Source organism: Chelonoidis abingdonii, chromosome 4 (genome assembly GCF_003597395.2).
Source record: "Chelonoidis abingdonii isolate Lonesome George chromosome 4, CheloAbing_2.0, whole genome shotgun sequence".
Lineage (NCBI taxonomy): Eukaryota > Metazoa > Chordata > Testudines > Testudinidae > Chelonoidis > Chelonoidis abingdonii.
This window is the reverse complement of record NC_133772.1, coordinates 119,825,976-119,844,790: the sequence shown is the minus strand read 5'-3', so window position 1 is coordinate 119,844,790 and position 18,815 is coordinate 119,825,976. Positions and strand designations below refer to the sequence as shown.

The 18,815-nt window shown below is 40.0% G+C and overlaps 1 protein-coding gene across 5 annotated transcripts in view; it reads right to left on the bottom strand.

Annotated features, from left to right (window-relative positions):
• Window positions 1–18,815, bottom strand: part of SPATA7 (spermatogenesis associated 7) — an 87,109-nt gene that overhangs the window by 48,914 nt on the left and 19,380 nt on the right. For 2 of the 5 annotated variants that reach the window (XM_032774216.1, XM_032774219.1), the window contains exons 2-4: window positions 7,310–7,384; window positions 5,080–5,172; window positions 2,065–2,112 (exon numbers count right to left, since the gene is read on the bottom strand). In XM_032774216.1, the coding sequence (XP_032630107.1) occupies window positions 2,065–2,112; window positions 5,080–5,172; window positions 7,310–7,384 (216 nt within the window). The remainder of the gene's footprint in view (window positions 1–2,064; window positions 2,113–5,079; window positions 5,173–7,309; window positions 7,385–18,815) is intronic. The other 3 variants (XM_032774218.1, XM_032774220.1, XM_032774221.1) reach the window with 3 other exon arrangements.

The window sequence follows — 18,815 nt, the reverse complement described above, 5'->3', positions numbered from 1 at the left end:
GATCCCTAAGTGTCCCCTCAAGGATTGAACTCACAACCCTGGACTTAGCAGGCCAATGCTCAAACCACTGAGCTATCCCTCCCCTCAAAGTGCCAGGAGGAATCCTATATCCCAAGCTGTGGACCTGCAGGATAGCTAGATGGCTGATCTGCAGGATAGCTGATATGAAGCTGCTCTTGCAGCCTAGAGGCTGTAATAATCCCTTTTGATACCATTCCAGTCTGTGCTGCACCCTCTGAAAACAGCAGATGATGAATCCACAGGTTGTCTTGAACCTTTTGGCTCTGCTTTGCTTCTTGCCTAACATCGCTGAAACCCATTCCACAGGGACATGTAACAGCCCCAGTGAAACTGAGTTCTGCTGCCCAAAGGGTGTGTGAACCATGTATCTTGTCTCCCCACAACACATTGATTTGGCTGTGTCTCAGATTAATTACAGAGAAGGAGGGTCTAGATTCTGCACTGACAGGGCTAGTTCCAGCTTTTTTGCCTCCCCAAGCTGTGAAGCGGGGGGGGGGGGAGATAAAGCCACGATCGGCGGCACTTTGGCAGCAGCTCTACCGTGCTGCTTCATTCTTCACTCCCAGAGGGACTGAGGGACCCGCCGATGAATTGCCACAGAAGACCTGGATGTGCTGCCCCTTTTCATTGGCCGCCCCAACCACCTGCTTCCTTTGCGGGGTGCCTGGAGCTGGCCCTGTGCACTGAGTAGAAAACACATTCCATGGCCTTTTTCCATCCAAAATGATTGCTTTAATAATTCACTTATCACCCTCATCATCTTATCTTTTGTTACTAATTACAATGCAAGCATGGAAACATATACACAAATCATTAGTATGTATCTTGACAAGAATACAGTGAAGAAATATGTTTGTTAATTTAACAAGCAGCTGAGGTTTAGCCTCTTTGACTGGTATACTTATTTTAGCAGTCAGTAAGCTTATGTCTTGAAAGTCACTGCATTCCAGTTTGCACTGTTGTCACAATAACGTTCTCCTTTCTCTTATCACAAACAATATTTGATACAGAGGTATAACTAACAATGGTAATAACTGCAGCTCAATCCAGGTTGACAGTGACCTATGTTGTTACCACCTGATGGCTGTTTGATTGTTTTTGTGAAATGAGTTGATTGGTCTCAGTCCAGTTCCTGGCAGGTGCTGACTTTCCCAAAACACATCCAGAACTGGCAGTAATGGGCACTCTTGTTAAAGTTCTTCATAGAGAAGCTGAGTATATATGGAGACAAAATTTACCTCTTACCCTACATGTGGTGCCATAAGGTCAGAGATGTAACACATTGGAAGGGAGGTGGGAGGGAGAATATTGCACTGCTCCTGCTTCTGCTGCATCCACCATGGGGAAGACGAAGACTTTAAACTTCAAGGTTGGCAATAACTGGCTAGATGCATTTCACTAGGGCTAAATTCATTACAGACTGCCATAAAAAGGGGAATGAGGAGTGTTATAGAGTCATGAAGATACACGTGTGCCTTATTGAGTAACTGTGATCTTTTATTGTTACCTTTGTGCTTCCTCTCTGTTTCCCTCCCTTTTCCATTTACAAGCCTCACTTATCTTGCGAGAAATTTAGATTGTGGATCCTTCAGGGTGGGGACTGGGATTTTTCTTGTATTTGTGAGGCCCCTACTACAAATTTGAATGTTGTATCATTAATAGCTAGGGCCCCATGTCTGTCATAGATGTTGCAGAATCCCTGGGGTTGCCGGAGCAGCTGCTGTTCAGGCAGCCCCCTGCAGCGGTCCCCAGAGTGTCTGGCTGGAGCAGCTGTGGTCGGCGGCCCCCGAGAGCTGGTGCTGCTGGCCCCGGGCACGCCCCCGCCAGCAGAAGCCCCCCTCACAAGATTTAGTCAGGGATATTTATAGTTAAAGTCATATAGCCATATAGGTCACAGGACATGAATTTTTGTTTATTGTTCATGACCTGTACATAACTTTTACTAAAAATACCCACGATTAAATCATAACCTTATTAATAGACAACAACACCATAACTTTATAAAACTTTTTGAAGAATTAACATCTCATAGAAAATACTTACATTTGATGCTGGTTAACCTGCTTTTTGGCACTGAACAGTCTACAGCTGCTGAAAACAATAAAAAAAAAGTAGAAGTGAGTTATGCAAGATCCTATGCTTAATATTTGCTATGGTTAGAACAATATATTACCAAAATATCACTAAACAATGACTTGTTTAATTAAAGGCTAACAGTTTAGCTAATTATGTATACAGTACCCTGTCTCTGAGAATGGCTGGAAGAAGGTGGAAAAGTGTAATGCATCTAGTGTTGTGATACTATATCACGAGAGAGGAATTTCTTCCTGACCTTGACTAGATCCTGATCCTATAAACACGTGTGTGTTTAACTTTAAGCATGTGAGTAATCCCATTGATTTCAATAGGACTACTCAGGTGCTTAAAGTTAAGTATCAGTAAAGCTACATTTTAGTCATGGCTATTTTTAATATAAGTCATGGACAGGTCACGGGCAATAAACAGAAAGTCACGCCCCCGTGACCTGTCCATGACTTTTACCAAAAATATCTGTGACTAAATCTTACCAACTTCTCCAGCTGTTGGGATGGCCCTGGGGTCAGCTGCACCAATGCTGCAAAATTCATGGAGGTTATGGAAAGTCACGGAAGCCGTGACTTCCATGAATGATTCGCAGCCTTAAGTATGAGCATTAATATTTGCAGGATTTGGATCAGTTTATGCCATGAAGCATGAGAATAGGCTGTGAAATTTAAAACAAACAAAACACAAAAATATCTACTTTTTCTTTTAAAAGTATGCACACAAAATATTTAATAAATTCCCAATGACCCTTGGGTCACTGCCCCAGATCCAGCACATTATATTCTATTATTTGACTTAAAAAAAAAGTTAGGCAGAGCTTTGTAACCTAATTTTTTCCACTTGATTCTTTAATGAAAGGTTGACTGTAAACACTGCGTAAGGACAGCATCACAAGTTTCTAAACTTCAGTAATATTCAACCTTTGGGCAAAGTTTTGCCATAATTAAGCAAAATGTACTAAGTTTTGCACTAAATTTATACAAAAAATGAATTAGCTGTTCTAAGTAATTGAAATGGAAAAGGTATTGCTTCAGAAGGCTGTAATGGCTGGTATGAAATCTGAATTGTGCTTTGGTGCAAAAAATTTCCAAATACAATACAAGACAGAGATAGTTGGGAATTAACCTCTCCAAACTGGAATAAGAAATTAAAATGAAAAGGTTGTGCAAGTTAAGGAAATCTGTGAAGCAGCCTGCGTAAATGTCTGAGAACTGCAACTCCTCAGATCATATCTGGGGCAGCTTGCTTGTGATATTCAAAGTTAAAAACCATTTGGACAGAATTATGCTTTTCAGTTAATATGGAAGTTAGAACTGTGCAACTACTGTTTCACCTTATTGCCATATATTATTGAGAGTCAGAACTCACAGTAGCAGAGAAGAAGCAGATAGAAACTTTTCATATCACATTCTGGGATCATATGGATAGTGAGAATAAGTGCATATTAAAGAAATGTGATTAATTCTAGTATATTTCTGTCAAATATGAATCAGGAGAGGAGAGTGTATTTGGAAGCATGCTGCAGCTGTAAGAATGAATTTCTTAGCAGAGATCCAAAGAAAAGCAAAAGCTATAGCTAAACAACATCAATGTGTAGACTGACAATATATTGGCACAGACAAGCCAAAGAGTCAGTACTCTTCCTCCCATCACAATTTTAGAAAAATAAAATTGTAAATGAAGCACACGCTAGAGCCTCTGATTCAGCTTTTGGTGCTTCCTCTGTGCCTAACAAAGAGTTATTGGCATTATCTTCTTATTCATACTCTGAGTCTGAATTTTAATGATTATTAATAACTGAAGATTAGCAGTATCATTAGCCTGATTTCCTTTGACCGTCATCCCACAACAAGCAAAAATGGATGAGGCAACAAAGAGGATAAAGTGTTGGATTCCTAGTTCATAAGGAACCAATATAAAACTGCACTGTTATGAAAAGGCAGTGGTTGACTAGCTTTCTCTTATAAGCCCAATTTTATCACAGCTACCTGATCTTCACTCAAACTAAAACAATCTCCCTGATCCTTCTCATGAGTGCTCATTCCTCTGCCACAGAAAATTAAGATGTGCATGGAATCTTTACTCTGAAGTTCCAGACTTCCTAACATTTGCTTTGTGAAAACATTACTCTAAAGTTTGAATTTACTTCTCTGTAAAGAACAATGAACATTAATATTACTTTATGAATAACAAAGATTAATAGTATCAGAGGGGTAGCTGTGTTAGTCTGGATCTGTAAAAGCAGCAAAGAATCCTGTGGCACCTTATAGACTAACAGACGTTTTGGTGCATCTGACGAAATAGGTATTCACCCTGAAAGCTTATGCTCCAAAACGTCTGTTAGTTTATAAGGTGCCACAGATTCTTTGCTGCTTTTAAAGATTAATAATAGATTATAATAATTTACCAACATTTGGGGAAATTTTTCAAAGTGTTAAAACACTCACATCTTCTACTGACTGCAATGAGAACCCTTGTATTTAGCACCTTTGAAAAAATCAGGCCTTTTTGGGGTTTCATTTGTTTGTTTTTAAAAGATGAAATGCTCTACATTTATTCTGATGTATCTAATCTGTGTTCACTGCCACAAATCTATCCTAATGAAGGTTTTTTTGTTTTTGTTTGCTCTATTCAATTTACTTAGCATCAGCAACAAAACAGAGGGAAATGAAGGGAAATAGAAGACAGACTCACAACACTAAACATCATTAAATAAAAGTAGTATCTTTCTATCATCACCCGAATGAATAATAAAACAAGATGTTAATGTGAGAAAAACAAGCACACACAGAATTACTGCATGACTTTTCATATTTATTATTAGTGGGAAGCAGCCAACTGACATCAGCAAGGAACTGAACCAGCAAAAACAAAACTTTCTACAACCCAATTTCTGTTACAGCTCTATTCTAATGCAAAGTGAAAGAAGGAGCTAAAACTGGGTGTAGAAGTTTCATGTTTGGATGTTTTTACCTTTGGCTGAAAGGATTTTGTTATAATGAACAGCCATGTGATCCCTGATCAGGTACTGGTTATTTAGTCTCCGGGAGGAGTCAATGCAAAAAGCTATAAAATTAAACACATTTGAATGTTACAAAAAGTAGTGTAAAGGTAGTTATTAATTAATTACAGTTCAAACCCAACACAGTTCCAAACAAGAGCTGCAAAGATGGCAGGCAGTGTTACATAATGGAGGCCACAAGAACCAGAGCATGGGGGCTGCCCTTGCCTTTGTCCTCCCAACTTCACAAGCGACATACCCTAAGGGGACACTTGTCTTTCCTAACAACTTCAGAATCATGGTACTTTTGGGAAAGGGTACCGAGGCTTTCACTTACGCTTGGTTCTAGGATGTCACTTCTCCCTCCTACCTTTTCTCCTTTCCCTGCAGTGTTAGTTTGCATTACAACCCCAGATTCATTGTTTAAACACTCTCATTCCATCTTCTGCAAGATCATACTGCATCTCTAAACCAAACTGCAATTTGGTGGTCATCAAAGTATGCTAATGCTCCCTCGCCTCTCTTTAAAACTGAATAGTGTATGTCTGACAGCCTCAAATCCAGGTGTTCTACCCATGAATCCAAGGCACTTTGTTTCTCCCACATTAATGGGCTGGTTTGGTAACATTTTCATAGTTAAAATGCTGAGTTGATAAAGTCTCAGTTTTCTATCACTTCCACCGCATCCATCCAATCCCAAACTTTTAAAAACTTTTATTCCAAACCAGTAACAGAATATATGTTTAAATTTCATTAGTATAAATAAATACATTTAAAAACAATACTCAGTTAGCTGTCCCTCCCCTCCATTTACCTGCCAGCCCCCAAGGTGAGGGTCTGCAGGAAAATGTTATTCACATTGTTAGAAGGTTTAGTGATATTACCAACTGTTATATGCAGGGCCGGCGCTAGGATTTCTGACGCCCTAGGCGCCGGGACATTTCGCCGCCCCCTGCGCGGGTCTCGCGGCTCTGGCGGAGCTGCCGCAGGCATGCCTGCAGCAGGTCCACCGGAGCCGCGGCTCCCTGACCCCAGGAGCGCCAGGGCCCCAGGCTGCTGGAGCCAAACGCGGGCTCCTACCCCGGGAGCGCGCCGCTGCCCGGGTGCCGACCGCCGCGGCGGCTCCTGACGACGGGGAATGCCCTGGATTGCCGGCGCTGCAGGCGGCTTTCCTGACCTGGGGGCGCCCTGGGCTAGTCCGCGGCTCGCGCGCTGGACGCACGGGGCGCCCTAAGCTCCGGCTGCCGCGGCTGGCCACTGACCCAGGGGCGCCCCGTATAGCTCCGTGGCTGCAGCGCGCGCACGAACGTCCCGGGGTCGCTAAGCTGCCCAGGGCTGCACCGAGTGCTGCGCCAGCAGCTCAGACTATGCAGCAGCCGCTGCAACCATTTAAAAAATTTTGGGGGGGGGCGCCGCTTTTTGGTGCCCCCAAATCTTGGCGCCCTAGGCAACCGCCTAGTTCGCCTAAATGGTTGCACCGGCCCTGATTATATGGGAAACAGAGATTCCTAAACTCAGGACCTTGTGGATAAGGGCCTGATGCTGTGAAATTTGACATTAGTGAGAGTTCAGCACACTCAGCACCTTACATGATCAGATTTGTCCCACAGAGTCCTAAACCATTTTCAATCATTTATTTTTATTTAAACATAATCTTTGTAATTCATGTTTAAGATATCTTAGGACACAAAAATTTTAGCTTGGACAGAGTTCAAGAAGTGCCTGTAAATATAGGCACTGTTTTAGCAGGGCATTTAAACATGTACTTATGTGGCCTATAGAACAGAGGGGACTACTCGCAATCTGAAAGTTATACATATGCTTAAATGCTTTGCTCAATGGGAGCCATAGCTGCTTCATCACCTGAATGGAAACAAGCTCAGTATCATATTAGAATACATATTATTCGTTCTATTTGAGCCATTAGCTCATATGAAATAACACTTAAAGGCAGTATTTTTACCTTTTTAGCTGTAATTTTATGTATTCTAGCCAGCAAAAGCACCAAGATACATAAAACCCAATGTGAAAAGACCAAATGTCCTTTCAGTAAAGCACATTTGTATATTACTATTATTAAAACCTCAGTAAAAGTTTAAGTCAAAGGTTTTAACAAAAATATTTTTTTAAAAATCATAAAATGAACATGTCCATACAAAGCAACAATGACAACCATTTTACCTAATCATACATATTACTTACCATTACTCTGAGTACTTAAATGTCCTTTAAATGGGCTTGCTGGACCATATCTGGGAATGGCTGGGTATTCGCTCACTTAAACAAAAATGTCAAGCAATTAGAAGGAAATACATATTTTGACAAATAGGATAAAGCAGAACATGTTTCTTTAAAGCTGTGAAGGTCTGTTTAAATCGGTTATTATGAGAAATTTGAATCTGTGGCAGCCAATCATTACTGGAAGGGTGGACTTTATTTAATGTTATAACATGAACATCATTATAGTTCAATGAGCTTCACATATTACCTAAATACCAAAGTATGATTGTAGAGAGACAGCGTGGGTGAAGTAATTTCTTTTATTGGACCAACTTTGGTTGGTTAGAGAGAGACAAGCTTTCAAAATTACACAGAGCTCTTCTTCAGGTCTGGAAAAGGTACTCAGAGTGTCACAGCTAAATACAAGGTGGCACAAATTGTTTTGCATAGAGAATGGTCCCTTCAAAGGAATGTTCCTTTGAAATATAACAACTACTTATGCTAAACAATATGTGCCACCTTCTATTTAGCTGTGACACTCTGAGTCTGTTTCCCAGACCTGTGGAAGAACCTGTGTAAGCTTGAAAGTTTGTCTCTCTCAACAATAGAAGCTGGCCCAATAGAAGATATGACCTCACCCACCTTGTCTCTCTAATATTGTGGGACTGACACAGCTACAACAACACTGCATACAAAGTATGACTGTGATGTTTTCATAGATTCAGAGTTTAAAGCCAGAAGGAATAATTAGATCACCTAGTCTGATCTCCTGTATATCACAGTCCATTAAATTTCACTCAGTTATCCCGTACAGGGCCCAATAAAAACTTGTGTTTGGCTAAAATATAACTTCTTTTAATGTTTTATTGTAAGGACTTTAAATCCATTACATCAAATGACTGATGTACGTATAATCTTTTCCGATGATAGATGCTGATGTAATTTAAATTCATTCACATAATTTACACGGCTAAATTCTGAACACTTTAAGGAAACAATCTGTGCTTTCTCCTCCAATAAGAAACCATCTTGGCAATAAAAGGAGTTTGTTTCGAAGTATGCTGTGTACAGATAACCTGGTATTGCACTGGCTGAGGTCATTTGAATGATTATTTTTTTTAACTTCCCAACAGTTTGATGGACTGGCAGAGATTCCATTTAATATCTTTAGATCTAAAACAATCACAGTGCAGCTATTCTATGACAAATGTTGATGCAACAACTCACCCTAGTACCAGTCGTTTGGCATAATAGGAGAATAAGCATCATAGAATCAACATATTCTGCTCAGAAAATAAATGTCTTAATATTAAATGCAGCAGCTGTTGTTCACTGGTCAATACTTTATCCTGTTAACAGTCAGTATGATTTTCAAAAGTGCTCAGCACACTGAGTACACTTGAAAATCCCATCTATTGTCTCTTATGTAAATTAGGATCTTAAAAATCACCACCTGATTTCAGAGAAACTCCACATTTCTGAAGCAATTTTTAAAAGGAAATATTGATTGTTATGAGCAATAACATGCTCTGAGCCTTCACTCTATGTGGCTAATACCAAGAATTTAAAATATAAAACAAAGAAAAAGAAAAAAATCCACAAGACTCTTCTAAAACAAGATTTCCTTTTTAAAGTTTAAGTACCATACCTACTCCACTTGCTATTGACTATAATAATTTGCAGTCAATTTCAAGGAACATATGATCATTGTCAAGGGCTGAACTAGCTCGTTCTCTCTCACCTATAGATGATTGCCCTGCAACTGATACATGGCACCACTGTGTGCAAGTAAAAACACATGACAAGGTGCATGGTCATAAGCAGATGTAAACACACCTCAGGTGCTCTGTGAGGTAAGAGGCTGAAAGTAACCAATAAGTGTGGTTATCTAATACACTTGGACTCTTCGGTGTCCGGTACAATTATACTCCATGAAATACACTATGCTTTTTACTATATTAATTTTTAAAAAATTAAGATATTTGAAAAATTGTAGAGAAAAGAAAGATGTCTTTATTTTGGGATACATAGTATTTTTTAAAATTAAAATTTAAAAATATGTTTTTTTTTAAATCCCCTAATTCAAGGTCTTCATATTAGAAGTAGGGATGTAACTTTTACTATTCAGGTCAACACCAAAACCTAGCCATCCTTTTCTTCATCTGCATCTTTTTTCCATCCTTCATTACTGCTTCTATCCCTTCTTGTCTCCTGGTTGCTTCTCTTTAACTCCTCTCCTATTCTCTGATTGCGTACCCTTCCTTCCCAGTCCAAATCCCTCACTGCTTCCCTTCCCATCACCTCTGCTCCATGTACAAGCAGAGAAACAAAGTGAAACTGATAAAATAGAGCAGCTCTCTGGTTATGGCCCCAATCCTGCAAAAACTTACATATCTGCTTAACTTTAACCAGATGGGTAATCTAATTACATGCTTAAAGTTAAGCACTTGGGTGAGCATTTACAGAATTGAGGGCTATATTTGTTGCTTCTGGCACATGGAACGTAACAGTAAAGAAGGTATGGAGAACAAGATAAAATTGGTTTGTATTTGATGATTTCTAAAAACTAGCTATAAACTATAGGACCCTTTTGGCTTTTAAAGGCTGTAGTATTTTAAAGCACTGCTAATACAAATCAAAATAGAAGGGGAAATCTTAAGACATTCTTCTTTTGGATGGGTGTAATGATTTCAGTGAGGGTAAAGTAGTAAATTTCTCTCTGTGTAGTTACATTAAATACACCTCTACCCTGATATAAAGCAACCAGATATAACACGAATTCGGATATAACGCGGTAAAGCAGTGCTCCGGGGTGGGGGGGAAGGGAAGGGAGGCTGCATGCTCCAGCAGATCAAAGCAAGTTTGATATAACGTGGTTTCACCTATAACACGGTAAGATTTTTTGGCTCCCGAGGACAGCGTTATATTGGGGTAGAGGTGTACTATAGATCCTGAATAGATAGTCAAAGCCACTGTCACATGGAATCTTCTTTTATAATATAACAGCATTTCCAAACCTGGGATGTCTTAACGCTCAGTGAATGTATAGTTTCATTATACAAGCTCTTTAATGGACTTTTTACGTATTCCAAATGTAGGCATATTACATTTTACAGAAACAAAGCACAAATGCTATAGAAATATTCTGACTATTCACTAGGAGCTCTGAATAGAAAAGGGAAGGAGCTATCAGGTCCATTAGCTTAAAGCATCTATTTTTTGGATGTACTGCAAAAGCTATTACTCTTGAAAAGGACAGGCTACATCTGTTGCTAATTTTCACATGCAACTAAATAATTTGAGAGGCACATTGTGATCTGGGTTACTACATATTCACATCCTGAATGTCTACTATACACACAGATTATTTGACCCTACAAGAAATAAAATGGGCCACGTCCAGGCTGTTGCCAGATCCTATCTGTTCGTCATTTAAAATATCTTTAAAATCGGTCCTTTCTCCTGCACTTAAATCACTATCTCTTGGCCCTACCTTAGTCAAATATCTACCTGACTACTGCAACTCCTTCTCCCTGGCTTCCCTGCCTCTGACTTGCCTTTCCTCCAGAACATATCAAATGCCACTAGTAAAGTCATCTTTCTTGATCAGTGATCAGATCAGCTTAACCCCTTAAATGAATTCCTCATTTGACTTCCTCTCATCTTTCATACCAGGTTCAAATTTCTCAGTCTCGTCAGAGAGGCTCTTTACATTTACACTCCTGCTTTCATCTCTGCTCTTGTATCTTTCTAAACATTGCCCCTCTGACTTCACTGAAGCCTCTTGACTAGTTATCACCTTTGGTTGTGTACACACTAGTATTTTCCTTCAAATTTTCCACCATCACTACTGTGGACACCTGGATACTGGCTTTTTAATTATCATGTCACTTAGATCTGCTCTAAGCAAGCATACACAATGCAGTGGTTAAAATACTGGCAGATAGTCTATACTAGCACTCCCACCATTATTAGCAGTGGTAGTATGATGGAAGGAAATTTGAAGGAAAATGCTAGCATACGTATATTATTTGTAGCCTTCTTTCTCTCATATGCAACCCATCTTTCATGTTGTCCTCAACGCTGGAATAGCTTCCTTTGTCTTGTGTGCCACTCCACTTAAAGGCATCCTTAACAGACTCCTTCCACAGTGTCCTCCAATGAGAATTTATATTTATAGTTTTAGAACAAATATAAATATTAAATTGAATTATAATTTAAAAAAATATTAAAATCCTAAGTATCCAACAACAAATGTGAAAGTAATAAACTAGCAATCTGCTCTGGGAATCTCCCTTTCTCTGTTACATTTGTGTAGGGTTCATGATCTAATTTAGACCTCTATCCTGCAAAGCATGACTCTCTGAACTTAGTCAGACTGTTCACATTTAAAGTTATGGAGGTATGTCTTTGAAGGATTGGGGCCATAGATTATAAACATCAAGAAGCAGGGGACTTGTATTTTAGCTGCTTATGAAGCGGTATGGCACCTACATAATTCAGAAATCTGGGCTAGAGAGGAGATCATAGAATCAACAGATTCTCATCCAGAGCTGATCAAATGGAACCTAAGTTCTCCATCACTTTGTAAGTGATGTACAGCTGAGTCGGATAATACCATAAAAATACACATTTTATAGACAGATGTCTAATTATAAGATCATCTCTAATGTATTATTTCAGATGAAGGAATCCTGGAGAGAACAGTCCAAGCACCGTAAGATCATCCCTTTGTGCACTCCTGTAACTATAATTTTGATCCTATTCAGTTAATTGTACAGTTTGGATCTGATTTTAAAGTTGTTCACAGATGTGATGCTCCTACTGTCTTCAGTTGGAACTGTGGCTCCTCAGCATCCCTGGAAATCAGGCACTTTATTTTTTAACATTCGTTTACATTATAGCCATCTGTAAAAGCAGCACGTTATATCACCAGCAGATGGCACACTGTTCAACTGTAACAAGTGAAATATTTGGGGTTACTGTACCAGCCTTTTACTATTAATACATGTTATTTGTAAAAAACAAAACAATGATCTAAATCATCCATCTACCACAGGAAAACCCAAAAGACAGAGCCAAGAGGGAAATATCTTGCAGAGTTTCCTCTGAGTCTTTCTCCTCAGGAGGAGCAGGGTCTGCCCCCAAACTACCAGACCTCAGGAAATTAGCTGAAGACACAAAGCCATCTAATAACAGGTCCTATCATTCCCTCACAGACTCAGGAAGACACCATTATGTCAGTTTACACTCAGTTCATATTTCAAGGTTATCTTCACAACGACAAAGACTAGAAATTAAAATGTAAGGCTTATATTTGGGAGCACAGGGGGCAGATTCTTCAGGAAATAACATGGCTATAGAATATACATAAGCTTGACAATAGAGATGTTTTCTGGGGGACTTGGATAGTCGGGGGGAGGGGTAAAGATGACTTGTTCTGGGACGATGGGAAGAGGGAATAAAGGTAGTAAGACTTGTACCTATCACTTCAAACAATATAAATGCATTCTGTCTACGTAAGAGAGATATAGTGGGTGAGGTAATATCTTTTATTGGACCAGCTTCTATTGGTGAAAGAGACGAGCTTTTGAGCCATACAGAACTCTTCTTCAGGTCTGGGAAAGGTACTCCAAGCTTCACAGCTAAGTGCAAAGTGAAACAGATTGTTAAATAGTCAGCATATATTCTAAGGCAATGTTTCCCAAACTTGGGACGCCACTTGTGTAGGCAAAGCCCCTGGCAGGCCGGGCTGGTTTGTTTACTTGCCTCTTCTGCAGGTCCGGCCGATCGCGGCTCCCACTGGCCACGGTTCGTTGCTCCAGGCCAATGGGAGCTGCTGGAAGCAGCAGCCAGTACGTCCCTTGGCCCATGCCGCTTCCAGCAGCTCCCATCGGCCTGGAGCAGCGAACCGCGGCCAGTGGGAGCCGCGATCGGCCGGACCTGCAGACGGGCAGGTAAACAAACCAGCCCGGCCTGCCAGGGACCTTCCCTACACAACCGGCGTCCCAAGTTTGGGAAATACTGTTCTAAGGGATCATTCAAGATAGAGTAACCGGCTAACATCTCTGCACTCATAGGACAATAAAGATGAGATTAGAGTGTTATAGATTGTTATAATAATCCAGTGTCTCTGTTTTATACAACTACACTGCATACAACAATGGAAGATATCGAATTTAGGTGTTTGAAGCTACTACTTCTGTCTACTGTAGTAAGTCTGTTTTGTCTGTTTAGGACCTGATCCAATTCCCACAGACATAAATGGGTGTCTTTCCAATGACAGTCCTTCCCCTGATTTCAATGAATTTTGGATTAGGCTCTCAAATTGTAAATTCTCTGGGGAAATAATCATGTTTGTACGCTGCCCAGAACAATGGGTTCCCAGTCCTGACTGGGGACTTTTAATACAACAGCAATATAAATAATAATAAAATTTCTGATTGAAAATGAACCTTTACTACCTGTGCTTTTCTCTCCTTGTAAAAAGAAATGATTCCACTGTAAACACCCTTTGACCACAGTTTTAAACTTTTTGTTAACACATATGTAGAACTGAACTGGGAACTGTACAAACCAGTTTTAGCTTTAGTAAGAAATTAGTCTGATTTAAAAGTGTCATTTCAGAAAATGAACTTTTCCTGCCAATAAGTATGTGGATATATATATCTGATACCTAATGCAAATAACTGCAGTAGGAGGCCAAATGTTTATTCAAATTTCAGAGATATTGCATTGTTCACCCTAGGTAATTTACACAAGAGTTTTGTCATATATACAGCTTCCCAAGGTACAGAATGTAAACAAAATTACATAAGAAACATCAAAAATCAATTAGGTCCTTTAGTACATTGTTAATGCTTGTAATTGCTTCCTTTTGTGGGCTTTCCTTGCTAATGAAGGATACAGTGCAGTACAGAAGGGAAAATTGGATGAGAATCATTCACTTTTTTTTTTTCCAGACATTGGCAAGGGTGGATATCAATCATGACTTTTTGTTTATTGAAAAAATATTTTGTTTAAATGATTTCTCCATTAAATTGTTTTTTTTTTTTATTTACCTGTAGTCAGTTCTTACTTTCTTCCCATTTTATAGCATTAAATTGCTAAGGTGGATATTCTGTACTACTTTCTTAAACAGTTTCCTAATTGTTAGAAGAATTTCACAGTTTACACAGAATTTTTAAGAAGATATTTATAACATTCATCTACACTGAAAAAGACAATTCTATGTCTCATTAACATCCTTCCTGTGAGATCAACACAAATTCAAATACAAAACTGATAAGGAAGTAGCAGGACTATTTTTACAGCCAACACCACTTTCTGATGTACTGAACTTCTGCACATCAAGACAGATGACACTCTTTGACTGGGCTATAGTCTTTCTTCAAGGTTTGCAGTTTAAAACCAGTCAGACTTGTATTCCTAAGTCATTTACATTCCTTTGAAAACCACCTTTTTCAATGCTTAGATATTAGGTTTAGGATATTAACTTTAGGCTTCTGTTTTGACAAAGATTTTATGCTGTGAGACTGTTTTTAAAATAAAAATACAATAGTAGCCCTGATGCTGCAACACTTTTACGCACATGCTTAACTTTAAGCATGAGAAGTTCCTCTGAAGATAATGGGTCTATTAATATGAGTAAACCTACATATCTGCTTAAATATGTGTGGGATGAAGGCCTTCATTATCAATATTTTTCTAACATTAAAATAAAATATCATACTAGTAGTCAAGTATCAGAGGGGTAGCCGTGTTAGTCTGGATCTGCAAAAAGCAACAGAGAGTCTTGTGGCACCTTATAAATTAACAGATGTATTGGAGCATGAGCTTTCGTGGGTGAATAACCACTTCATCAGCGACATGAACTGGAAACTTCCAGAGGCAGGTATAAATATGCAGGCCAGCATCAGACTGGAGATAACGAGGTTAGTTCAATCAGGGAGGATGAAGCCCTCTTCTAGCAGTTGAAGTGTGAACATCAAGGGAGGAGAAACTGCTTTTGTAGTTGGCTAGCCATTCACAGTCTTTGTTTAATCCTGAGCTGATGGTGTCAAATTTACAAATGAACTGAAGCTCAGCTCTGACTTGTGTCCATTTATGCCCTTCTGCTATGTACATCGGCCAAACTGGACAGTCTCCATGTAAAAGGATAAATGGACATAAGTCAGATATTAGGAATGGCAATATACAAAAACCTGTAGGAGAACACTTCAACCTCCCTGGCCACACTATAGTAGATCTTAAGGTGGCCATCCTGCAGCAAAGAAACTTCAGGACCAGACTTCAAAGAGAAACTGTTGAGCTTTAGTTCATCTGCAAATTTGACACCATCAGCTCAGGACTGAACTAATCTCGTTATCTCCAGACAGATTCTGGCCTGCATATTTATACCTGCCTCCAGAAATTTCTATTACATGCATCTGATGAAGTGGGTATTCACCCACGAAAGTTTACGCTCCAATACATCTGTACATACTAGTAGTGACATTTTAAAAAACAACATAATTATAATTTAGTTCATTATAAATGTTATTAATCAATTAAGGCCAGAAGAGACAATTATGAGCATCTAGTCTGACATCCTGTGTAACACAGGCCATATAATTTCATCAAATGATTCTTGCATCAAACCCAATTTTTTTCCAGTTTGAGCATATCTTTTAGAAACAGACATCCAAATTTGATTTAAATTAGATTTTTTTTTGCCTGGCTTATTTACAGACTTTTTTTGGAAAAGCCCCTCCCCCCCCCCCTTTTTTTTAGAATAGCTGCAAAGAAACCAAGATTTTTTTATTTGTTTTAATATTTTCATAAAGTTTAACTGCTTAATTTTTTTTAGCCTTTGCAGAGTTAATTTTTTACCTTTTTAAAAAAAATTATTTGCTTATTTTTTAAAATGACACCTTTATTAATTTAGATTTTACCAAATGCCTATATTTTTTTAGAGTTTGGTTTACCAGAGCAAGATCTGTTTAAAAGGAGTAATTTTTTGAACAAAATATTATTTTTGGATTACTTTTTTTTAAAAATACTTTTTACACAGGTGCGATTACTACTTGCCCACATTCTCTACCAAAAATGTTATGCTTAAACAGAGCACACGAGATCTTTTTATAGAGGAAAAGGCAACATGTCGCATTTATTGAGAATACAGCAATTAGCATGTGCTTTTTAGCTACACACACAGCACGCGCACAGTTCTGCCAGTCGATGTTTATAGTTACTAATCCAGAGTCTGGATTAATTTAGTGGCCAGCCAAATTGGTCACAGAGAGGAACGAGGCTCTGTTGGTCATGATCTGATGCTTTTGGAGTAGTGGCAAGACGAACCCAAAGTCCCATGGCAAAGCACTTTGTTTTTATAGTTTTTTGTTGTTGCTGAAGTTTATGGATTTTCCTGTGTTAGTTTGTGACTGGTTACTTTTTAATTGGCGTTATTTTTTGATGGCCCAAAACACCTTTGAGAGGGTTATTTTGTTTGGCTTTGAATTAATTATTTTGTGTTTTAAGGGTGCCAGCCTTCACCTTAGGGTTGTTGGTCTGCCCCCCTCCCCTCAACCATGGATGCGCACTGATAGTTCTTTGGCACTTTTGAGTTTTTTGAGTTTTATTTATTTTATATTTTTTTTTTGGCCATTTGGCTTCAAAAATGGCTTTTACACCTTATTTTTTCCTGATGCATACATTCCTTATTCACATACATAGTTTTTTGCAGAGACCTTAAAAAGGTAACAAATAGCAGTGTTTTATGTTGAACAAGAAAGGCATTATAAATTAGACTTTACTAAATTTTTTAACTGTCCTTTCTCATATTGGGGCCTGGGCCTCCAAAATTCCTTTAATTTAATTAACATGGACATCGACAAAACTCTGTCTGTTACTTACAAGGCATAAAAAGGAAATGGCTAATACTAGTATTCACTATTCTATTTATTTATTTTAATACCTTAATTCTTACTATAAAACATACACCATACGTAGCCAAAACATAACCAATTATATAGCACAGTACCCATGGTACAACACTTACAGAGAATTCACTACATTCCTAGGTAAGTTGTTTCCATGTAGGGTTGCCAGGTATCCAGTTGAAAAGGGACCCCAGTGGCTCTGGTTAGCACCACTGACTGGGCAACTAAAAATCCAGTCGGCAGCGCAGCGGGGCTAAGGCAGATTCCCTGCCTGCCCTGGCTCCATGCAGCTCTTGGGAGCAGCTGGCATATCCGTCTCTTAGACACAGGGGCGGCCACAGGGGTTCCATGCGCTGCCCTGACCCTGAACGCTGGGTCCGCAGCTTCCATTGGTTGGGAACCATGGCCAATGGGAGCTGTGAGGGCAGTGCCTGTGGGTGTGGGTAGTGTGCAGAGCCTCCTGGCACCTCTGCCTAGTAGCCGGAGCGGGGACATGCTGCCACTTCTGGGAGCTGTATGCAGCCAGGGCAGGCAGGGAATCTGCCTTAGCCTCGTTGCCGACTGGGAGCCATCCAAGGTAAATATCGTCCAGCCAAGGCCCACACCCCAAAACACCTCCTGCACCCCAACCCCCTGCCCCAGGTCGGAACCCCCTCCTGCACCCTAACTCCCTCTCAGAGCCCACACCCCCTCCTGCACCCCAATTCCCTGCCCCAGCCCTGAGCCCCCTCCTCCACCCTCATCCTCAGCCCCACCCCTGAGCCTGCATCCCCAGCCAGAGTCCTCACTACTTGCCACATCCCACCCTCCATCCCCAGCCCTGAGCCCCCTCCCGCACCCTGAACCCTTCATTTCTGGCCCCACCCAGAGCCTGCACCCGAGCTGGAGCCCTCACCCCAACCCCCTGCCCCAGCCCAGTGAAAGTGAGTGAGTATAGGGGAGAGCGAGCGATGGAGGTAGGGGGGAATAGAATGACTGGGAGTGGGGCCTCAGAGAAGGGGCAGGGCAAGGTGTTCAGTTTTGTGAGATTAGAAAGTTGGCAACCCTATTTCCATAGTTAACTTTTCTCTCTATTTCAGAGGCTTTAAGGCCAGAAGGGACCATGGTAATCATCTTGTCTGACCTCCCGTGTAACACAGACCTGTTAAAAATGTACAATTTCTTTCTAGTCGGAGTTTATCTAGATTCAGCATCCAGCCATTGGATTTTCTTATACCTTTGTCTGCTAAAGTAAAGAGCACTTAATTATCAGAATCTTTTCCCCGGGTATGTTTTTATATACATCATAATAGACTCCCTCTTAATCTTGTCTTGCACAAAACAAATAGTGGACACCTGAATGGGACACAGTTGGAGACACAATATTCCATTAACGGTCTCATTAATCACCACCATCAACCTCAGCCTGGACCAATCTACACAGGAGGTCCACTTTCTAGACACCACGGTGCAAATAAGTGATGGTCACATTAACACCACCCTATATCAAAAACCTACCGACCGCTATGCCTACCTTCATGCCTCCAGCTTCCATCCCGGGCACATCACACGATCCATTGTCTACAGTC